This window comes from Camelina sativa, chromosome 2 (assembly GCF_000633955.1).
Source record: "Camelina sativa cultivar DH55 chromosome 2, Cs, whole genome shotgun sequence".
Lineage (NCBI taxonomy): Eukaryota > Viridiplantae > Streptophyta > Magnoliopsida > Brassicales > Brassicaceae > Camelina > Camelina sativa.
The window spans coordinates 28815985-28839869 of record NC_025686.1 but is presented as its reverse complement, the minus strand read 5'-3'; the positions used below and the strand labels follow the sequence as shown (position 1 = coordinate 28839869).

Sequence of the window (23885 nt, the reverse complement as noted above, 5' to 3'; positions counted from 1 at the left end):
CTCGTCGTTCACTGCATTCGCCCTTTCGGGGCCGAGCTTACGACGCTTCTGTTTTATGGGTTTGTAGGTGGGGTCGATGTTGAGCTGGTGAGAAGTCACGCTAATGTCGATTTCTTTCATGTCCGATGAGGACCAGGCGAAGGTGTTGTGATTCCGACCCAGAAACTGGATCAGGTCGTTCCTTGTACTAGGTTTGAGATCGGCCCCGATTCCAACGCATCGTTCCGGGTGCCCTTCCATGATTGGGACCTGATCGACCTTGGTCATTACGGGTCCGCGCGAGGCGGGATCTGTGCGCTTAACGAGCTGTCTTGATTCCAGCTCGTCAGCGATCATTAATTGCTATTGGTCGGATTTTTTGATCAGATCGTAGCCGCTTCTGTAACACTGTCTTGAGGTTCGTTGGCTACCGTAGATGGTGGCAATTCCGCCCCGTGACGGGAACTTCACACATTGGTGGTACGTTGACGGGACCGCCTTCATCCCATACAACCAAGGTCTGCCGAGGATAGCGTTGAAGGGGGCGGGACGATCGACGACCACGAAGTCGACGAGACGTCGTACCCCACGGGCTTCCACTATGAGGGAAATGGTGCCCTTAGCTAAGGTCGTGTCGCCGGCGAACCCGGTGAGCGGGGTTTTGGCCCCTTTTAGCTCGGAATCAGGATAACCCATCCGCCTAAAAGCATCGTAGAACAAGAGATCGACGGAGCTCCCGGTGTCGATCATTATTCTGGAGAGCTCGCATCCCCCGACGTCTAACCTTACGATTAGAGCGTCGTCGTGGGGTTTATCCAGGTCCGCGGTTTCGCTTTCCCAAAACGTAATCTCGTAGTCCGGGTCCGAGCGGGGTTTCCGTTCACGATGGTAACTATCGACCCTACGTTGGTAGGCCTTGATCGAATTAACTGAGTTACGACATAAGGAGGATCCTCCCGTGATGAAGTCGACTCTATGAGTCGGATTTGACTCTTTGAAACATCGGGAGATGAACGGGCGGAAGCTCGCGAGCCTCCGGGGAGCCGGAGGCGGGGTAAATACCGAGCCGGGGGAGGTACGGCAAAGAGAGAGTCCTTTGAACACCAGGTCAATGCGTTTCTTTGGGGCTGGAGGGGGGAAGATCCCTCGGCCTCGTCGGTCCTTTCGCGCTTAGCTGCGGCTTCTTTGGTTGTGGCGTTGGCTTCTCTCGCCCTTTCGCCCTCTTTTTCGAGGTCGATTTCGCCGAGCTCCCCCGCTTCGTGCTTCCGCGCGAGGAGACGTCCCACGGTTCTGCACTCTTCAGTCGAGTGTCCGCGTATTTTGTGTTACTTGCAGAATTTCTCGGGATCGAAGTTCGGGTTTTTTGCTTTGGGTGCGGAGTCAACCGCGAAAGCATGCAAACCAGACTCAAACGGCTCCTTCCGGAGAGTCTTTTTGGGAGGATTGTACGGTGCTTTTGATGACTTATGGATCTCGGCCAGAGCGGCCCGCTCCTCTTCTGCTCGGGCGAAATTAATCGACCTATGGAGTGCGTCGTCGAGCGACGGGGGTTGTCGAACGGTGAGCTCTTCGCGGAATTTCGAGGTGTACCATAAGCCATGCCGAAGGGCTGCCAGGGCAACCTCGTCGTTTAGGTTGGTTATCCTGGCTTTGGTTGACTTGAAGCGATTGATGTAATCGCAGAGCGGTTCGTCTTTTTCTTGGACGAGAAGCCAAAGGTCTGATTCGGTCACCTTAGCTTGGAAAAAGACTGAATACTGCTTCAAAAATGCCGAGGCGAGCTGATCGAAGCTGTCAATGGAGTTAGATTCCAAAGAGGCGAACCATTCCAACGCCGGTCCCACCAGGTTCTCGGCGAAGTAACGGCAGTAGCCGGCTTCACACTCGTCGTCGGTGAGATAAGCTTTTGTTATGGCTAATCTGAAAGCTCGGAGGTGCGCTCCCGGGTCCGTTATGCCCGCGTATTCGGGAAGGCGGAGCTTGCCCACGTCACGAAGGCGAACCTTCGCGATTCGGTCTGTGAACGGGGTACGCCTTGTTTCGGCGATCACGCGATCGATGTCTGGGGCTGCGCTTGTTGCCAGGTGCACCTTAGAGCGGATTTGGGCCATCTCGGCGCTTGCCTTATTCATGTACTCGGTTAGGAACTGCGCGCTGAATGCGCCGCTACTCGGAGGTCCGGGAAGACCGAGATCCTCGGTCGTTATTCCTCGTGACGCCCCATTTCTGAGTTCTCCTGTCGGGACTGGATCCAGTCTCACCGAGGAGCCCTCCAGAGCCCCCGAGGTGCGGAGGACCTGCCCTGCTGACCCGACGTCCCCGGATGGGGGATGCTCGTCACGTCGCGAGCTCGCGTTACCATTTAAGACCGACGAGCTCGGAGCTCTGTTGCTCTCTGACGGCGTGAAAACGGGTAACGTTCTGATCCCGGGTGGGGTAACGTGGACCGCCTCAAAGTCGAGACGAGTCCGGGGAAAGGCTCTTTCCGTGGGATTGGTTAAAGCTGTTCCCGAAGAGTACGCGGAATCCCGATTGGGTCCGAGATTTGCGCGAGAAGCGAGCTCTTGTTCATGCCGCTCGATTCTGTTCATGAGGGCCCGATTTGTCGCATCTTGACTTTGGGTCTTATCGATCAGAACGGCGAGCATTCCGCGAATCTCGGACAGATCGTTGCTGACGGGGGTCCCGGAGGAGACCACCGGCGCATGGTGCTGTCCGGGTCGGTTCGTTCCGTTATTCTCTGAACGAGTCCATACTCGGGACTGATTCCTGTTTCCTGTCAAGATCGCGGGGGCCGTGGGAACAACCCCGACGGTAACCCCTGGGTTTGTACTACCGAGATTCTGAGTTTGGGCGGGTCTGTGATGAGTGAGACCCGAACCTCCCAAAATACTTTGGTTCGGTGCTTGACTGTCGTCAAGTGATGAGCCTGTCCCGGGTCTGACTAGATCTGTAACCTCGTTATCGGACTGGGCTGACGCGGGTGCACCCTGGGAAGGTGCACTGATGGAGGTGGATCCGTGGACTGCCGCTGGTGGAGCAGTCTCTGAGATGATTGTGTTAGCGGTGGATGGATCCATTTCGCTGGAGTTCAAAGCAGTCGATTTTTGAGAATAGAAAGACCTAAGTCCCCACAGGCGGCGCCAAATTGTTGGGGCTAGAAACAACAATTAGAAGAATAAGTTTGTAAAATGAGATCTGGGCAGACTTTCGGTACAAATCGACTTAGAACTATGAAAAACAACGAACTGGACTTTTGTATTCACTTTTTCTATTGATTCGCTCTGAGCTTGATTACATGTGTTGTGTCCTTCACATTCATCTGCTATTTAAACTAAAATTCCTCGAAACCCTTCCTGAACGTCTCGCTGCAATCTCGGCTCCCCAATCCCGATTTCTTCTCCAGGTTGACTTCATCCTCCTGCTCGGGTTTTCCTCCATGGGCCCTTACTGGGCCTCTTATCCTGGCCTGCGCGTACGCCCTAATGGGCTTATTTGGTGGGCCTTATGATCGTCGAAACCCAACACCAACATATATGTATTGTTAGTTAACTTAAGTTTGATGGTGTGAAAGTTTGAAATGGACGAGACGATGTGAGGTGAGTATGAAACAACCAACCAATGTTTAGTCTTCTGTAACTTAATAGATAATTAGGCAACATCCATCAGATGATTTTTTCTTCCAACACGTGAGATCATAAGGAATAAGATAAAGCAAAAGAGAAGAAAGAAAAATGAGTGACGACTTGTAAAGTTTCTATTGGCAAAAGTCTACTCTTCTTACTTTGATTGTTTCTTTGTTATTGTTGTTTAGTGCTATTAATGGATGATGTCCAAGATATTGCATCCATGCTTAAAAAGATCAAAGAATACACATTATGATTTTTGAGGAAAAAAAATACTAAAGGCCAAAAGAATGTTTTGGAATAAGTATATACTTTGCTTTGATATTCTTTCATAAATTAAAAAGGCAAATAATTGAAACTACTATACTGAGAAAACATAGACTTTACGTATCTTACATCTTCAGTAAACCTAATCCTATTAAGTAAAAAAAGGAAGGTTTGTAATGTGGTATGAGATGAATTAAAAAACATTAAAAAAACATTTTGCTGCATTAAAAAACACGAAAGGAAAGTTTGAAACAAGCAATTAAAAACAGAGGGGTCTACAAACAGATATACTAATTAATAAACACGAGCAACCGTAATGTTTGCTTCCACATTCAAAAATTCAAAAGGTGGGATTTATTTGTTGTGTTGGGTTTTTGAGACTGTGGATGAACAAATCAATGCATTGAAAGTTGCACATATACTACTTTTTCTTTTCTCTTCTTGCTTCTCACTTTACATCTGTAAAAATATTGCAATAAATTTCATATATACAACAACTTATATGTAGAAAACAAATTAAAAAAAAAAACAATTAATGTCTTCACTTGCATTCCACATGGGCTCCCTAAACGTCAATTTTCACAAATTTTCAGAATTAGGTGAGACATTATTAATAATAACCGAAAAATAATAGTCTAAATAATAATATTTCTTCCACTTAATTTCTTCAAACAAAAGCAGCTTCGTCTTCCATGCCTAATTTTTATGATTTATCAATTTTTTTTTTTTCAATTTATAAAGGTCAATCACATACGAATATAATTGAAATAGTGCATTTCACATAAGCAAAGAAATTGTAAAAAGGAAACAGAAGAAAGAAAGCAAAAAACGAGAGGGGGTGTTTAAAAGAAAAACGGGATTAAGAATTGTAAAATGATTAACAAATGAGTGGAGATTTTGCTACTCCCAACGCGTAATTTATCTGAAAATGTGTCGTCTCTAGAGTAGTAGCAGTAGTTGAGATTCTTGCTGTTCTCCAACTAAACTCGCATTTAAAATTTTATTAAATACTAAAACTAAAGAGAAGAAAAAGAAAAAAATAAAAAGATGGATCAAAAACGAGATCCCCTTTTTCGAAATCCGAATAATGTTTTTTAAAGTGTCTCTTTCTCATGATTTAGGATTCCTTCCCCTCCTTTACCCCTCTTGTTCTCTCTCCATATTCCTTCTTTAGAAAGAGATTGGCTCTTTGGTTTCTTCTGCCTCAGTAAGTGATCAGAGCTTTCTTTTCCTCACCGCTGTCTCCTCCACTCCATTAATGGCTTCTGCTGAGAAATCTAGCTCCAAGGGTCAAGCATGGTGAATAGCTTTAGCTAACACTGATTCTACTAATAAATTATTACTACTATTGTTAATATGCCTAAAAGAGAAATTTCTTGGTTTTCCCTTATGATGATGCAGGTTTTGTACGACTGGTTTACCTAGCGACATTGAAATCGAAGTTGATGACATGACATTCCATCTCCATAAGGTTCTTGTTCTTCTTTAAACTAAACGCCTCTCAGAGGATTTGTCTTCTTCTCATCTCACAGACTTTTTTTTTTGGTTGCTTTCCACAGTTTCCTCTCATGTCAAAGAGCAGAAAACTTCACAGGTTGATTACAGAGCAAGAGACTAGATCTTGTTCCATGGCCCTAACTGTCACCGACCCTAAAGTAGTAGAAGATACTGACACGAAAGGTAAAGGCCACGAAATCAAGGATGAAGAAGAAGAAGAGCAAGAGATGGAGGAAGATAATGGTTATCCCCACATAAAACTCGAAGACTTCCCGGGAAGTTCAGAGAGCTTCGAGATGGTGGCCAAGTTCTGCTACGGCGTCAAGATGGACCTCTCTGCTTCCACTGTTGTTCCACTTCGTTGCGCCGCCCAACACCTCGAAATGACGGAAGAGTATTCACCTGATAACCTAATCTCCAAAACCGAGAGGTTTCTCTCTCACTCCGTCTACAAGAGCTTGCGAGAATCAATCCAAGCTCTCAAAGCGTGCGAGTCAGTCTCTTCTTTAGCCGGATCGCTTGGTATAACTAAACAGTGCATAGAGTCCATCATCTCCAGAGCTTCCTCAGCTGATCCCTCTCTGTTCGGATGGCCTGTAAACGACACCGGCGGCACCGATCTACAACTTATCCCCGGCGGCGCGGCGAAATCTCGAAAGAAACAGAGTATGGAGCTGTGGTTTGAAGATCTGTCGCAACTGAGCCTTCCGATCTTCAGAACTGTGATCCTATCAATGAGATCAGGAGATCTGAGCTCAGACATCATAGAGAGCTGTTTGATTTGTTACGCTAAGAAGCACATTCCCGGAATCTTACGTTCTAACCGGAAACCGCAATCGTCATCTTCAACAACAGCAGTTTCAGAGAATGAACAGAGAGAGTTACTAGAGACGATAACCTCTAACCTTCCATTAGATAAAAGCTCAATCTCTTCAACCACTAGATTCCTCTTCGGCTTACTACGAACATCCATCATCCTCAACGCCTCCGAGACTTGCCGTCATCTCCTCGAGAGAAAAATCGGATCGCAGCTAGAACGAGCCACGCTCGACGATTTACTCGTCCCGAGTTACTCATACCTCAACGAGACATTATACGACGTCGATTTGGTAGAGAGAATCTTAGGTCACTTTCTCGATACATTGGAGCAATCGAACACCTCCTCCGCTATAGTCGAAGCTGATGGACGATCTTCTCCGTCGTCACTGATGCTCGTCGGGAAACTAATGGATGGATTTCTCGCGGAGATCGCATCGGATGCGAATCTCAAATCTGATAAATTCTACAATTTAGCCATCTCACTCCCAGATCAAGCTCGTCTCTACGATGACGGTCTTTACAGAGCTGTCGACGTTTACCTCAAGGTGATCTACTTAAACTACATTCATCTCGGAGCAGATCTGAGAATTTTGATCTGATTTATATATTTGTTTTTGAAAATTTTATAATAGGCGCATCCATGGGTATCGGAAGCAGAAAGGGAGAAGATATGCGGCGTGATGGATTGTCAAAAACTGACTCTCGAAGCATGCACACACGCCGCGCAAAACGAGCGGCTTCCGCTACGAGCCGTCGTACAAGTCCTCTTCTTCGAGCAGTTACAGCTCCGGCACGCGATCGCCGGGACGTTACTAGCGGCACAATCGCCGTCACCGTCACCGTCAACGGAGGCGAGACCGTCAGGAGTAAGGATAACAACGGAAACAGTAACGGAAGAAGAGGAAGGGGATGAAAGGAGAGGAGGAGAAGGACAGGTGGTGGACGCAGGGAAATGGAAGAAGACGGTGAGAGAGAATCAGGTGCTTCGTTTGGATATGGATACGATGAGGACGCGTGTTCACCGGTTAGAGAGAGAGTGTTCCAACATGAAGAAAGTGATTGCTAAGATTGATAAAGAAGGAGGTTCATCATCACCGGCGACGGCGACGACTGATCGGCCTAGAAGTTGGTCGATTACGAAGAAATTGGGATGTAAATTCAAGACGCAGGTCTGCGATTCTCATGAGGCAACAATGGTTAATCATAATAGATCACGACGTTCTTGAATTGAATTTTCCAATTGATTGTATCATTTTTTTTTTTTGTGTAGTTAAGAGAAGCATATTATTGTGATTCTTGGATTTTTAGTCTCTTTATTTATTTATTAAATCGTTCGTGAGGTTTCTTGCAGCAATATGCATCAGCGTTGCTCTCTCTGGCTTGACACAAACCGTTTGACTTTCGTCGTACCCTTTTGATAACGTAAATAAATTTGAAATAGTAATTTGGCAAGACTTTAGAGGGAGGTATTCAAATTTGGAAAGATTATAAAGTATTCTTAAAATCAATTGTTATTCAATTCATGATTTTAAAAAATTATGTTATTCAACTTGAAATTTATGTAAAATCATTTAAAATAATCTAAAAATCTCTGGTTATTTAATCATAGATTTATAAAACTTACTCTAGAACTGGTGATCCATACAGATGTCATTTCGGTGATTTAATCCTCTCACACAGCTACCACCAAAACAAAAGCTCTTTCTTTATCTCCTCCAATGATTCTACTAGTAAGAGGGCTTTTGATACTAGTGCAGCGGAATATTAAGGAAATGAGTAGTCAAGCTAATCAATTGAAAAGAAGAACCAATTCAATGAAGAGACGAGATGCTCGTGCTAAGAACTTGATGACTTGTGGAACAAGAAACAAGCTACGAAAACTTTAAAAAAAAAAAGAATAATTCTTCTATGTTATTAAAATATCAAAAGCTGTCTCTTCTAAGAGACATAACAATCTTATTTATACTTCTTATGATATCTAGGGTATCATGCTAAGAATTAAAATAAGGAAAACTCCTAAGTAGATATGAGGTGGAACAAACCTCCACTAATAATAATTAAACCGACAAATAAAAACAAAAGCCCATGAAAAAAAACCAAACGAAGTCCAAAACGAGAGAGGTGTATACGCTACATCAGATACTCATCTGATTAGAACCAAGGAGGAATGTTAATCAGAAGAAATATATATAGTTTTTAAATCAGTATATAACATATACACCACAACAAAAAAAAAATCTGATTCTCATTATGTAATTTGGAGATTATTGGAAGAATAATCTAAATTATGTAATAGTATTATTCTGATATTATACAAATATGAATAAACTAAATCTTGTTAATATGCATCTACAAGTCTATCATATTCGATAATGAAGTTTTTTCTTCAACATTTGACAATTCATACAAAACCAAGTCTTTTGAACTTATTTGAAATCATTTATTCATTCATTCATTATATTCATTTAAGATGTACATTATCATGCATCTTCTACTAGTGTTGTGCTTAAGTTCCAAAACATCATAGTTTTGTACAACACTATAATGTCATTTTTAAAAGATAATGCATATAAATTCTTTAATATGCATCACTCTAACATATTTTGTACAAAACTATTGTTGTATTATACATATAATTTATCCAAATTGTAGAAATACCTTTTGTAGTATCTCTTTGTTTGATGAAAGCCCAATAAACAGCCCATCTAGATCTTAGCATAATCCAAGAGCTGACGATCATTAATGTGTCTTTCTGAAAGACTTATTTTGCTAGGATGTACTGTTATTTTGTTTCTTGTGGGTTAGAAATTAGTTTTTTTTTTTGTAGATTAAAGAGAATATTATTGAAAAGAAAAAGAAAAAACAATGTATTTTTGAAATGCTCCTAATGACCAACTTAAACAAGAAGCACACGATCCCTACATAATATATACAAATACAAGTTGGTTACGAACTGAACTATCTGAAACTGGGCCGCAAGTTATGGGTCTCAAAGTCGGTGAGGTTAGCAAATTGCTCAGTTCAAGAGAGATTGTTTCAAATTTAGGGACTCCTTCCCGTTTAACGTATATCCAAGTGAAATGCACGCCGTTTTGAATGAAAAGCAGCTGAAGACTGTTCAGAATCATCGAGAGTAGGACTTCATGTCGTTCTAAGTAAAAAACCCTACTTTTGTTTTTGCTATAAAATAGATCGGCTTCCGCCAGAGCTAATAACGCAAGTACAATTCGTGTTCCGAGCAAAAAACCTTAAAAGTATCTCTGCTAATTTTCCTAGAGTTAGCTATGTGTCCGTCTTTTGTTCTTGACTTGTTAAAGTTTTTAGTTAAATCTTAATCGGTTTTGGCTATTTGATTTTGTTTTAAAACTATGCAACTTTTTCGTAGATCGGAAAGAAAATTCTCATTGATGAAGAAACAATAGATGACGAGTCCGATGAAATCCATTCATTAAATCATGGGGACAAACGAGGCATTTGTCTGAGAGGATTTGCTTTATTCCTTAGTAGTATTAGTTAGATCTCAGTTTTTTTAGGTATAGAAAAATATGAAAAGAGGGGTTTCTCAGTGATGAAGAACAACATAGATGACGAGTCCGATGAAATCCATTCATTAAAATCATGGGGACAATCGAGGCATTTGTCTGAGAGGAATCCCTTTTTTTTTTTTTTAATTTTACTCCAATTGATCGATTTCTTACTACTATCTGTTTTCACCTAATTTAAAAAAAAAAAAAAATTGATTGAAGAAGAAGAATGGGGAAGGCATGATGAGGATTGTTTATTGTCATCTGATATCTATGGATGAATCTATACCTCCTACTCATTCTGAGTGCCTTCTCTCTCTTCCTCTCTTCTCTTTCTTTATTTTTCAAGTTGATATATTCGTTTTCAGTGGTAAATCCCATTCTACTATGAAGACGGCGACGCTAAGGAAGAATACATAATACTTTTTAAGTTAACGAGTCAGGACCAAATCAGAACTAATAACCAGTACTTTGAGCCGACGATCTATTTTCCCATGAGAACTATCGTATAAGGCAGATAGAGTCCAAACTTTGACCTCAATCTATATGTCCCTGAAAAAAAAAATCCCCGAATTAATAGTTCGAGATCTATTAATCCACAAACCTGAGTTATGTTGGTTTATTGTTTGTTATACCGACTATTAAAGAACTTAAGAATATAAACCAAATAAAACCAGATTTTGACCCAATTTTATCTTAAACCCAATTAAAACCTAAACCATGTCTCAGAAATAGCAAAAAGACAATTAGAAATCTAAATTACATACATTCATGACACAACTAAACTAATCTTCTTCTTCGTAAGCCCTCTCACCCCTTTTTTCTGGTCAAATCCCTCTCACCTTAATCCTTTATCTTCTTAACCATTAACACCCATATATTATGCAATTTTAATTATTCTATTACAAATTAGATTGATTGATCTGGAAAACTAGGGTTTCTGTTCTTAAAAGATCTCAGGAAAGGAAGCAGCCAAGAGGCATCAGAAGATTCTTAGAGATAATATTCAAGGTATCACCAAACATTTCCGGAGAATGTCACAAGGGAGCACGCCAAGAGGAAGACGGTGACTGCCATGGATGATGTCTACGCTTTGAAGAGGAAATGTCGCACTCTCTACGGTTAATCAATTTGGAGATTAGGGTTATGAAATCTGGGAATTGTTCTTGTTTGTGAGATTTGTGTTAAAAGTAAATTTGAGAATTTTTCTTGTTTTTGTTTTTGTTGTTATCTAAATATTTGCAAACTTATGCTTAGGAAATCTAATGAGAACCGCTCAATTTTCTCGCTGCCATGAACTATTATGCACTATCTCCTCGGAAGATTCATGATGTAGTCGCTCACCCATTCTTCAATGGGGTTCTTAAGCTGAGATTTGAATTAATTAAGGCACCACTAGTATATTAGTATTGATTGACTAGGGATATTTTATAATTTAGATATTTGATGAAATGCCTACATGAATATTTAATTTAGATTTCTGAAACATGGTTTAGGTTTTAATTGGGTTTAAGTTAGAATTGGGTCAAAATCTGGTTTTATTTGGTTTATGTTCTTTAATAGTCGGTATAACAAACAGTAAACCAACATAACTCGGGTTTGTGGGTTAATAGATGTCGAACCATTAATTCGGGGAGATACGGGTTTTGAACTTTTGATTCGGAGAGAATTAAGCTTCGAACTTTTTTTTCAGGAACATATAGATCGAGGTCAAAGTTTGGGCTCTATCTGGCTTGATACGATAGTTCTCATGGGGAAATAGATCGTCGGCCCCCAATACTTCTCATATTGACCTATTGGACAATGATTAAGAAACAAACGAATAATCACCACTAGAATTATTATCATAATGACCAATGTAACATTGATGAATAAACAGACGATAATCTTGTATCGACAGCACTAAAACTTGTTAACCACTAGAATTATTTAAAACTAAGTCTGGTTTATGGTATCAGTCTATCAGAACTTGGTTCGTAATCCTAAACCAATGTGGATTAAGATGACATTCTGCATTTTCTGAAACCAACATCTACAAGAGTACAACATGAGACTACATCTGATGAGGTGCTTCTCGTATGAGGACCAAGAGTAAACTTTAATAATTTGATTATTTGAATATCAACTGGCGTGGACTGTGGACACACACAAAAACTAGTGGGCTGAGCCATTTATATCACAAAAGTAAAACTTGTTTGAGAAAATCTAACTTACTCTACTAAATATAGCATCAATGGCCCATTAGCTCAGTTGGTTAGAGCGTCGTGCTAATAACGCGAAGGTCGCAGGTTCGAAACCTGCATGGGCCATCTTTTTTAATTTTTCACAACCATTTTGATATATTACAGGTCAGCATCCCTGACTGAGACAGTATCCATATCTCCACTTCAAATTCCGACACGTGGCAACAAATAAAACCAGACACTCCGATTCTCACGAAACTAACCAATCAAAATCCTCGCCTTATCTCAATCTTATCTCAGCCTTTTTGATTATTACTCTTTAGTCTTTACTTTTGCTCTCTCAGCTTTGGATCACACAGACACACAAAAAAAAACTCGAAACCATCTGAAACACTTTGTGGCCATGGCTGCCTCTCTCCAATCTGCCGCCACATTCCTCCAGTCGGCGAAGATCTCCACCGCTCCTTCTCGTGGCAGTGCTCACCTTCGGTCGACTCAGACCGTCGGCAAGTCTTTCGGGCTAGAAACTTCTTCTGCTCGCCTCACTTGCTCCTTCCAATCTGACTTCAAGGACTTCGCCGGAAAATGCTCCGACGCTGTCAAAATCGCCGGATTCGCTCTTGCCACCTCTGCTCTCGTTGTCTCGGTAACTTTCTTGAATACTCTCTCACAGTTTCATCTTCCATAAAGATCATTATTATGAACTATAGATTGATTGATCTAATCAAGAAACAGAGAAGAAGAGTTTTTTCTTTTGTATATGATAGCATAATTCTGATTTGAAATTTTGCATTAGTCTATGTATTCGAAGTCATCTCACATGCGATACAAATACATTGGTTTGTTTTGAACTGAAAACATAGCGGAACCACCTAAACCAATAACGGATTAGGATTAGCGTAATACATTCCAGTTCTTGTAATCTTTGATTCAGTCTTGTTGGATTGATCAGTTGAATTAAAGTGGTTTGTTTCTCCTGTGATGAAAGGGAGCAAGTGCTGAAGCTCCGAAGAGACTGACCTACGATGAGATTCAGAGCAAGACATACATGGAAGTCAAAGGAACTGGAACAGCTAACCAGTGCCCAACTATTGACGGTGGCTCTGAGACATTCTCAATCAAGCCCGGAAAGTACGCTGGCAAGAAGTTCTGCTTCGAGCCTACTTCATTCACTGTCAAGGCAGAGAGTGTAAGCAAGAACGCTCCTCCTGAGTTCCAGAACACCAAGCTCATGACCCGTCTCACCTACACCCTTGACGAGATCGAAGGACCCTTCGAGGTTTGATTTCGCTTCTACTGCAAGAAACTGTTTGTCATTAGGGTTACGGTTTGTGATTTGATTTATTTGTTTTTGAGCAGGTTGCTTCAGACGGAAGCGTCAACTTCAAGGAAGAAGATGGAATCGACTACGCTGCAGTGACTGTTCAGCTTCCAGGAGGCGAGCGTGTGCCATTCCTCTTCACAGTCAAACAGCTTGACGCCTCAGGCAAACCAGACAACTTCACCGGAAAATTCTTGGTTCCATCGTACCGTGGCTCTTCCTTCTTGGACCCAAAGGGTCGTGGTGGATCCACAGGATATGACAACGCAGTGGCATTGCCAGCTGGAGGCAGAGGAGACGAGGAGGAGCTTGTAAAGGAGAACGTGAAGAACACGGCAGCTTCTGTGGGAGAGATCACTTTGAAAGTGACAAAGAGCAAGCCGGAGACAGGAGAAGTGATCGGAGTGTTCGAGAGTCTACAGCCGTCGGATACTGACTTGGGTGCTAAGGTACCAAAGGATGTGAAGATCCAAGGAGTGTGGTATGGTCAACTTGAGTGATCATGTTATTATATTTTCTGTTGATTATGTTTGATGGATAATGACAACATCTTTTGATGCTTTCTTCCTTTATCTCTCTCATAAAAAAAAATGCACATGCCTAAGATCTTGAATTTTCTGTATATCCATGTCCGTCCTCGTCAAAACAGTACCAATTATTGTAACCTTATGGTTTATGATGAGAAAAAAACTGAAATAGCATAAATTGTTCGTTGCAAACAAATTTGGTTAGGAATATGAACTTAAACCAAACCGACATATGTAGATTGGTACATATAATCTGTAACAAAATTTAGTCCAACTCGAACCAAGTCAAAATGTTCATGAACAACTGGTACGTTGTTGATACAGTCTACATTGTATAATGTTTGGGCCTTAAAACATGTTATCACTTATCATCAGTCCTTAACCTGATGGGCTTTCTTGTTGATTGTCAAATTCAAAATTTCAGATTATATATAGAACTCCATTTGATATAATAAACAAATATGTAATGGCACTTCTGTGCATCCAGTGGCGAATAGCAAGTGGAAACAATTACTTTATTTCTTGAAAATAATTTAGTCTAATCATCTTGCTCATTGCGCTGTATTTATTGTGCATGGGGTGTGAATATAATTAAACAAAACACAGTGTTTAACTTATAAATTAGTACTATTAAATAGATTGGTCTGTGTTTTGTCTTACATCTCGAAACATGAAAGAACACAGACAATTACGTTGGCGTGGGACACAGCACATAACAACTGCAGATCACAGACAGATTCTCTCTTAAGTATCAAATGATTAATTAAACCAATGGTTTTTATAGTATAGATGATTAGTTAAATTATTTTATCTTCCTGGGGACATAATTCTATTTTATACTTATGTTAGAGAGAGATCAATTTCATCGTATTGTATAGTACAAATCTTTACATTCAGTCGGCCCAAATTTATAGATCTTGTAACAGTAGTTTTTATAAGCGTGTGTTAGTACTGCCACCTAATCACATGTTCGTAATCCAAAAATATCATTACGGGAGTATTATTGTTTTGATTTTTGAAGCAAAATTAAACTCCATTTTAATTAAAAGATAACCGATCAGTTTCATTAAAAAAGAATTTTAAGACAGTGACAAAAAATGAATCATCCTATAACTTCAAATAGCAACAAACATATGCCTCGTGATATAAATGGGTCAATCGTAAGCAAAATTGTATTATTGCCTAGTTTCACCTCATGGAATAACTATTGTTGGCCTTATGCGCATTCGTCATTATCGTGGCAGATTAATATCCACAAGACCTACTGACGAACCATTATTTAATTATCAAATCAAAATGGTTATAGGAATTTGGGACATGTTTTAGACGTATGTAAAGCTATCGGACAAAAGTTTAAATAGTTAAAAATTGACATCCATAAATTAGACATAGGTGGAGACGTGGGTGATTTTAAATCCTACAAAAACCTAAGGAAGCAAACAAAAGAAAAAGAAAGTGAAAAGATATTTCTCTGTGTGAGTGTGTAAATTAATTGGTTTGAGCTATTCTATATTCAGAAAGTATAAAGCTGGTAGGGAAATTAGATATTTAATTGTCGACCAAAAAATAAAAATAGATATTTTACTTATATAAGTAATACTTTAGAAACTTTAATCATTGAGCAAATGATATATTTTAAAAGTGTGATAAATCCACTTTAACACACAAAGAAAGACGATACTTCAACTAAATCGATCTGAATGTGAATGAGATCATTATACTAAGCAATATTGTAAACACAAATACAAAACTTAAATTCTATACAACTTTTTTGCATTCCGTCCAAATTCAACATAAAATATATAGGATTATGGACTCAATAATGTTGGATGTTTTCATAAATGCCACATTCATGCAAAATCAAGAAGAAGAAGGAAAAAAGTAATAATAAAAAAATGAAGGTAGGTGACTCTTGTATCTACCAAAAGGGTCCAAAAAAAAAAAGAGAATCTAATCACACATGCATGGCCAGAGTCAGAGTAGTCCCTATTGTCTTCACGTGAAATCTAACCCACCGGTGAAGCTAAACCTCCGGCCAACTCAATCTTGTCTGCTTGCCGGTCCTGCCTCTGTCTGCCACGTGGTCCCTTCCTCCTTCACCACCTATGCTCCTTCCTCTCTCATTCTTCGCCACGTTCTCTCTCCTCATTTCCCGTTATACCCCCTTCACGCTATGGGTCCGTTTTGACAATACAATAATCCACCGTGAGCTGTTATGTTTAGTTGTTATCACTACACGACAGATCCAACGTGGACTTAGATTCTCGATGTTGTCTTCTTCTTCTTTCGTATAATATATATAAGGTCGTCTCTTTCATATTCACAATCACAACACACAACATCATCTCAAGATCTCTTTCTTACATTACTACTACTACTTAAACTCACGAGTCCAGAGAGTTAAAAACGTTTTCAAAGACTTAAGAGAAAAATGGGAGCGTGCGTTTCACATGAATCTTCAAGAAGCGATTCAGCGAAGCTTATATTGCTGGACGGTACTTTACAAGAGTTCTCAACTCCAGTCAAAGTTTGGCAGATTCTGCAGAAGAACCCTACGTGTTTCGTCTGTAACTCAGACGAAATGGATTTCGACGACGCCGTTTCAGCTGTAGCCGGCAACGAGGAGCTCCGTTCAGGGCAGCTTTACTTCGTTTTACCTCTGACGTGGCTCAATCATCCGTTAAAAGCGGAGGAAATGGCGGCCTTAGCTGTTAAAGCTAGCTCAGCGTTGACCAAGAGCGGCGGAGTCGGTTGGGTTTCCGGCGAAGGAGATGTATCCGTTTCGGAAAAAACTTACCAAAAGAAAAACGTCGCCGGAGTGAAGACGAACGGTGGTGGTGGAAGAGGTTGTGGCAAAGGGAAGAGGCGATTTACGGCTAACTTGACCACCATCGCCGAGTAGTTGCATCTAGGGTCAACTTTTTAGTTATTTTGAGAAACAAAAAATTCGACCAAGACGTATAAACTGTAATTAGGCATGTTTGACTTTTTTTTAATTGGAGGAAAACAATTTATCCAATTAAATAGATCCTTTTTTATTGCATAAAATTTGAGAAATGAGCACGATCGAGAGGATGATATAGATTCCATTGATGTGATTCCTATCTTAATGACAATGCAATTTCGTATGTATATAAATGAATCTTTTCATGCGTAATGGTTAGTCTTCTCATCAATGTTTATGAATCTCTCTAATTAACAAATAACAACCGGCAAATCGGTCCGTCGCGATTTAACCTAGCTTTGATTAAAGGAACATATCCAACCGAAACTGAATACCAGATTGAACGAATTGTTTTCTTCATAAGAAACAATATAAGGATTAATTAATGATAAAGATATGCTTTGAATTCGATGATGTAGTTTGTGGTCCATTCTTACTTCTCTTCTACATGTTTTTATCACATCTGTTTGCATCCGGGACTACATAACACACAAACACTACACTGTGACAACAAAAACTACCGAGTAAAAAACTATAAAGACAACTACATTTCAAATTATTTGTTGCCAACACTAAAAGTGAAAATCTTTTTTTTTATTTTTCTTAAATTTTGTCTTGGGGGTTTGCATCTGCACCACATAAAAAAAAAACCCAATAATACAAACGAAACAGTCATGGAAATATCAAAGACATGATTGGAGGATATATTCTTTGATTAGATGTTGAACAACAACAATTATTAAAATTTGTATAGTTTTGGCAAAGGAAAAAAAAATTGAGGCAAAGAGGACTGGACCCATATTGGCCCTATAAGCATTAATGGGCCTGAAAACAACAAAAACACAAAAGAAATTAAATAAAGTTGGGTATCTGTCTGTCACATGCAACACAGACAACTTGAGTCGATCAATCAAACCATTCACATGCCATGATCCTCTCTCTTCCTATTATTATCTTGTCTCCTTCCACTAATCCCATATACTTTCTCCATTATACATCTTTAATTATCTCCTTCTCTTAACATATACACTACTAGTTTTTTAATTAATTACATTTCTTTATATAACTTTAGTGACTATATAATAAACTGAATACTGATCTTTCTCAGGTTGCAAATAAACCAAGAATGGCTTTAACCCATCATCACATCATCCTCGTGGCACTTCTTGCCATCTCCGTCACATCCGTCTCCCCAGCGGCTATACTGAAACCAAAACAAACCGTTCCTCCTACTACTCCACCACCTCCGGCAATCTCATCCGCGGCTAAAGACTTCACCGATGCGCACAACAAAGCCAGAGCCACGGTCGGTGTTCCGCCTCTAGTTTGGAGTCCGACGCTGGAAGCTGCGGCGAATAGGTTAACTCGTTACCAGAGGAACCAAAAGAAGTGTGAGTTCGCGAGTCTTAACCCTGGGAAATACGGCGCGAACCAGCTTTGGGCAAAGGGTTTGGCCGTGACACCGTCTCTTGCGGTGGAGACTTGGGTGAAGGAGAAACCTTTCTACAATTACAAGTCAGACGCGTGTGCTGCAAACCACACGTGCGGGGTCTATAAACAAGTCGTGTGGAGAAACTCTAAAGAGCTCGGCTGTGCTCAAGCCACGTGTACTAAAGAGTCAACGGTTTTAACCATTTGTTTTTACAATCCTCCGGGGAATATAATTGGCCAAAAGCCTTACTAAGCAAAAATTTGATGAGATTTATCACCATAACATAAGCTTGTAATAATAAAAAGTAGTTAAACTATTTTAGTGTTTTTGTTTTGTTTTTGCCAGTTTCAGTTTTTGGAATTATATAAAAATCGAATAATGTGCTATGATCTGATTGATGATGTTAAGATGTGAATTACATTATTAATAATTGAAAATGCCAAGTAACTGTGAGGAGACAAGATCCCATCATCGCTCTACTTGCATATCAGAGAGACAGAAACAAACATTATCATAATCAGATAGTGGGAGTGGGCATTCATAGACAGCGATATCTTATGGTAATATATTTACACACACACACACACATTCTCACTTCTTATAATAAATTTTGTGTTGAATGATTTCATTTGGCAGCTTCTCTAAGAATAAGATATCTAAATGTAAAGCTGTGAGGGATCCAATCAATTGGTTTGCGTGATTTACTACCAGATTGACATCTCTTTAGACATTTTCTTGAAGACTCCGGTACACTCCGGTTAACCATCTCTGTCAAACCAGCCGGACATAAACCGGAGTCTTTTGCATACGTCTCCACCAGCTTTGGTAATAGGATTCTCTGCTTTCGTATGCTTAAGTTCATTCTGATGTACTCTTCTTTCGACGTTTCGAGCTCTTGCTGGATTCTTTTCGGTGTATATACACGAACCTGTTTTGAAACAAAGAGACTTAAGTTTTTTTCATCGCATCAAAGGGTATAAGAGTTTCACAGATCAATGGTAAGTACCGCTGGATCGGAGTGGCTGCCTGAAGTAAGTGCAAAATGTAGGAGAGGCTCGGGATGTTCGATTGCATAAGCTAATCTTTCATCTCCTGCTTTGAACTTCCTCGAAGCAAATAGTAGTCTAAGCCACTAGAAGAGATATGAAAAGAAGAAATGTTTACTTTTTAAGCTTTTGTGCTTTGAAGAGAATAGTTTCAAAGTTTCATGATTTCTCTGGTGTACCTGTCCAGGATGAGACATTTTGCATCCAAGAATCGTACTTTGTATTGCTTCAGCACTAACTGTGTGTCCACCAACGTTATATGCAGCCTGGAAAAAATGCAAAAGCACAGATAATTTCAGAACCTAGAAATGATGGTTCATGAGTTGGCATTGCCCTTGCAAGAGATGTTTGTTACCTTGAGTAGCAGTAGGACTCTCTTCACATTGTTCTGTGGAATTCCATAAGCCAAAAAGGCCTAAAAGATATTTCAATGTAATTTCGATAAGAAACCAAATATCTAGACGTTGAGAAAATGAGATTTGTTCTTGAAAGAAAGGACTTTACATGCATCACAAGTGCATTGTGCACATTTATCCAGAACGCTAGCTTCTCTTCATGTTTTAACTTCCTTGGATCCACTTCCTCCAATCTACTGATGAGCGATCTGCAAAAGTTTAAACATTTTCAAGATTATACATCAATAGATCCCAATTCACTTCCAATCAAAAATCTAGCCTATATGTAAACAACTTAAATGTCTCTAAGCAAATGTCAAAGTGACTCACTTGAAGTCTTGCAGAAGATCTTCAACCTCACTGGCCTTTTTGGCGTCTCTGTAAATGCAAAGAACTTCAACGATGCTGCTGTAAGGACCACTGAAGTCCTTTTCTCCTTCTACATGGAAAGAGTTATCTAACCGAACATCAAAAGAGGAGCTGTTTCCAAATCCAGGGCTCGATGTATCGTATTGGTCAGAGGGCGAAAATGCACTCGATGATAAAGACGAGTTTGGAGACGAAAGCCCGCGATGTAGTACAGATGGCGGCTCTGCAAGCTTGCAGTATATTTCTGACATACACTTGACCATTCCTTCAGATAATTTGTTAGGTGTCTCTGGAACATGATCCGAGATTCGGGTGCCAAGATGTTCAGCTAGACTGATTAGATTTTCTCCATTCTGCACATACAACGGTTGGGAGTGACAAGAGCGGATGGTTTTACCCCAAGAATCTTCTGGAGAAGCTTTTCTACTCTCAAATGCCGAACGTTGGGAGTGACTACGGCGAAAACTGGAGTCTACCTGGTCTCGGTCAGCCGCAGGAATCTTTGTTTTCTGTGATTGATCTTGATTATCACCAAGCAGAGCATTAGTAGGCTGCTCTGTATTTGAGGTGGTGTCATCATCTTCACAAAAGTCTAGACGCCTTCTAGGGGTTGTTACAGGAGGAGATTTTGGCTTCTTGTTCTCTGAATTTGGGGACACAGAAGTGATTTGCTGCTCAAAGGCTTTTCTATACAATGAAAGAAGATACTGTTCCAAATGTATGACCTCCATCTCCAGAACAGCAATGTCTTTGATTAAATCAGTAGCTGGCTGAAGAGAAAAGAAAAACCAAGAACGCATCTTTATAACGCACAAAGCTCATTTTTAAGAAAACATATTCAGTTTTGGGAAGTGTAAGTAAACTACTCACCTGAGGCATGGGAATGTCATTTGTTTCACTCAAAATGTAAGAAGAGGCTGTTCGATAACCTAACGCCTTCTCTAAGGCACAACGAACCATAAACTGATCTTGTAAACTACTCTCCAGCTGACTAATCTGTGATTCCAATCATAGGAATAAGGTAAATGAAACCAACCAACCGAACAAAAGGACCAAGTAAGAAGAAAAGAAAAACGTAAACATTACCTCTTGCTTCAATGAAGTTTCAGTGTTTGAATGATATTGATTATGCTTGGATTCATTTGAACGACCCATGTCCTAAACCAAGTCAAACAAACATCCATAAACGTTTCACAGAAGAGGTTTAATAAGAAATAGAAACAGCTTTGGACTCACTTTCCACTTATAAGAGAGATTAGTTTCTCACAAACTTGATACCAGAATAAAGGAAATTCATTTAAAAGTAATATAGGGAAAGACAAATAAGAAAGATACAAAGAAGTATAGCGAAACATATGTGTAAAGGCTTTTCACAAAAAAGATGCAAAAGAAAAAAGCAGCTTGGGGGAAAAAAAAAAGATACTTATTAGTCAAAGAAACAGAAAGATAAATCCAAGAAGAACAAGAATGATGTCTCAGCGTCTTAGGCTGTTCTTTAACAAATACCAATACACTTTATCTCAACTTTAACAAGAAAAAAAAAGAAAGCAAAAAGAGATAATCCTACTCACTCACCAGCTTGATTCGTTGAGAGGCTTCATGAGAACTGTTTGAGGTGGTTTTATCTCCCTCACCTGTCTTCTTTTCTGGAAAGCTGGCACTGCGCAAAAAGAGCATTTGCCAAAGAATCAAATCTTATAAATCCAAATTGTATCAGACAAAATTTAAAACGTTAAATGAATCTTCCACTACACTAGCATTGTCTATAACAACGAACAAGAGAAGATCTGAGTGAATTTGCAACCATAACAACTCTTTCAAATTCCCAGTTTCTGCCTTAAACCCAACCCAGCAAAGGATTCCATTAATAGCAAACAGTGACACATTTAGAGAAATCTACAAAATTACAAGGCAAAAAGAAAACAAATAAAAGTAGTTGTTGATAACGAACAAAAGAGTAGACAGCTTACCTCTTTGAACGCTTGTGATGTTGGACCATCCTCAAATCCAACATTCTACCACCTCCACCACCTACTCCAAATCCCATAGGCTTACCACAAACACAAAGGAGCTGACTTTTTTCTCCTTAACCAAAATAAATGCTTCAAGAGATCGTAGCAGAGGTTCGGCTAGAAACCCATTAAAAAAGCTTCAACTTTAAAAGGGAAAAGTTGGGGACTTTTTGAAGAAAAGGCAAGTGAATCTTCTTCTTCTTAACCTGTGACTGTGAGAGAAAGAGGCCAACGGAAACTATTAACTTTGCGAATCTTCTCTATCTCTTTTTAGGCAAATAATAAAGGAGGAAGCTTTTTAGTATAAAACATTAAAAATGGACAAAAGAAGCGTTGTGGGTTTTCAATTGAAGAAGAAAAGTTTTTAGCTTTAGCTTCATGTTTCATGGAGACATGGTTGTGAGAAAGAAGAGAGGCGACTCGTGTCAAAAGACTAGTCACCAATGTCAATGTGTACACGACCCCACGAGTCGTCGTCTAATTCTCAACCAAATCGGCCAAAAAAAAAGAGAGAGAGATGGTCTAAATCAGAAATAGACAACAGTGAATTTTTTTTTTGCCTTGCAAAATAAAAGTTACTGTGGTGCTTATGGGTGGTGACCAAACTAGTTTTATAAATTAATTTATCTTTAACTATATATTATGTTCATGTGTATTAATTTGTACCCCATTTATGTTTCTTGATACAACCTTATTTTAATAGATTAGCTGATGGTTGATTCAATACTTTCATGAGTTAGTTAAAAAAAATACTTTCATGAGTTATTAATTTTAACAACTGAAGATATATAGAGGATAATAAGGAATAATTACTAAATAATTTTGATGGGGTTGATAGATTTCTTCATTGTTGGCAAGCAAGTCAGAGTTGTTGACCGTCCCTCTAATCTAACTCCTCCACAGTTCTTTGAATCACATGGCCCATAAGCACTACAATATAGTATTCCTATCTTAATTAATTTATTCATAATCTCTTACCAAATTTCTATTGAATCACAAATTATTTTCTACTAAATTTTGGTTGAGTAGATTAAAAAAAAAATTACCACGTAGCAGCCATAACAGAGGAGGTGATGGTACGTACACTACAGTGAGACAATATATTCAACGAACACATAATAATACTTGTATGCAATAATAAACCCGTGAACCCATATTCTCGTTTATGAAAAGCTAAAATAAAAACAAAAGTCACCGCTATAACATTAAATAAAATTCACCCGAAACCAAGGACATCGTCGAATGCTTCCAACACAGTATCAAAAAGGATTTGTAAAATGGGGCAGCATAGGCAAAATAAAGTGTGATAAAATTCCAAATGTAACTCGCTCAACAGATAAACAAGGTTGAAGAGGACAGAATAGTAAAAAAAAAAACTGACCTCAAAAGAAATGAAAGTGAAAAAGAAAACATAAAAATTTTGGAAAGATGATTTAAGCTTTTGGGTTCTTGTGACTTGTCAATGTCTCTCTCTTTCACTTATGTTTTTTTTGGAGAGAGAGATATGAGAAAAATTGACAAATGCGATGTCCGGAGAATTTGTTTGTGTGTGACAAGTGGACTTCCGTTTGTCAAAGAATCCACACAAGAAAAATTAAAAGTGTCATTATAAAATTTAAAATGTGAAAGCATGAAACTTTTTTTTCTTAGTGTGTTCCTCCGAAGATCAATGCAGAAAAAAAGGTTGTGGGACAATCCAGGTCTTCTCTCTACATTGTCGTCATGTTTCCAACTAGTCGTTATAGAAAGAAAAAGAAAAAAAGACACATAACGTTACGTATCCGATCCGATTGTAGTTTTGAAATCTATTATTTTTATTAGAATATTGGGTTGCATGTATATGAATATTTGTGATTGTTATGTTTGGTGAGTTTAAGAGACAGTAGGAGTGTTGTATGGTAAAAAACAAATTATAGTATTGGTAATGGTAAATTAACATATACC

At 39.4% G+C, this 23885-nt stretch overlaps 6 protein-coding genes, 1 long non-coding RNA gene and 1 other non-coding gene across 9 annotated transcripts; 5 read left to right on the top strand and 3 right to left on the bottom strand.

Annotated features, from left to right (window-relative positions):
• On the bottom strand, positions 343-729 carry LOC104757650. The gene has a single exon (XM_010480409.1). The coding sequence runs from the start codon at positions 727-729 to the stop codon at positions 343-345; it is 387 nt and encodes a 128-aa protein (XP_010478711.1).
• On the bottom strand, positions 4750-5406 carry LOC109130004. Its single transcript, XR_002036165.1, has 2 exons — positions 5294-5406; positions 4750-5149 (listed from the first exon to the last, which is right to left on the bottom strand). It is a non-coding gene; the product is annotated as an uncharacterized LOC109130004 (long non-coding RNA).
• On the top strand, positions 5086-7542 carry LOC104745654 (BTB/POZ domain-containing protein At5g66560-like). The gene is made up of 4 exons (XM_010466961.2): positions 5086-5171; positions 5274-5343; positions 5432-6733; positions 6821-7542. Exons 1-4 carry the CDS (start codon positions 5131-5133, stop codon positions 7412-7414), a joined length of 2007 nt encoding a protein of 668 aa, XP_010465263.1. The 5' UTR covers positions 5086-5130; the 3' UTR covers positions 7415-7542.
• TRNAI-AAU lies at positions 11948-12021 on the top strand. The gene has a single exon. It is a non-coding gene; the product is annotated as a tRNA-Ile (tRNA).
• LOC104745645 (oxygen-evolving enhancer protein 1-1, chloroplastic) lies at positions 12226-13838 on the top strand. The gene is made up of 3 exons (XM_010466950.1): positions 12226-12541; positions 12884-13174; positions 13255-13838. Exons 1-3 carry the CDS (start codon positions 12299-12301, stop codon positions 13714-13716), a joined length of 996 nt encoding a protein of 331 aa, XP_010465252.1. The 5' UTR covers positions 12226-12298; the 3' UTR covers positions 13717-13838.
• LOC104745636 lies at positions 16059-16832 on the top strand. Its single transcript, XM_010466939.2, has one exon. It carries the CDS (start codon positions 16175-16177, stop codon positions 16643-16645), a length of 471 nt encoding a protein of 156 aa, XP_010465241.1. The 5' UTR covers positions 16059-16174; the 3' UTR covers positions 16646-16832.
• LOC104745627 (STS14 protein-like) lies at positions 17582-18447 on the top strand. The gene has a single exon (XM_010466927.2). It carries the CDS (start codon positions 17814-17816, stop codon positions 18369-18371), a length of 558 nt encoding a protein of 185 aa, XP_010465229.1. The 5' UTR covers positions 17582-17813; the 3' UTR covers positions 18372-18447.
• Positions 18634-22442, bottom strand: LOC104745618. 2 transcript variants are annotated; one of them, XM_010466914.2, is made up of 10 exons: positions 21900-22442; positions 21505-21589; positions 21016-21087; positions 20800-20925; positions 19891-20699; positions 19670-19769; positions 19521-19580; positions 19345-19431; positions 19126-19251; positions 18634-19047 (listed from the first exon to the last, which is right to left on the bottom strand). In XM_010466914.2, the coding sequence occupies exons 1-10, from the start codon at positions 21974-21976 to the stop codon at positions 18745-18747; spliced, it is 1845 nt and encodes a 614-aa protein (XP_010465216.1). In that variant the 5' UTR covers positions 21977-22442; the 3' UTR covers positions 18634-18744. The 2 variants fall into 2 exon arrangements, with proteins under 2 accessions (XP_010465216.1, XP_019094669.1); XM_019239124.1 differs by lacking the exons at positions 21505-21589; positions 21900-22442 and adding an exon at positions 21166-21201.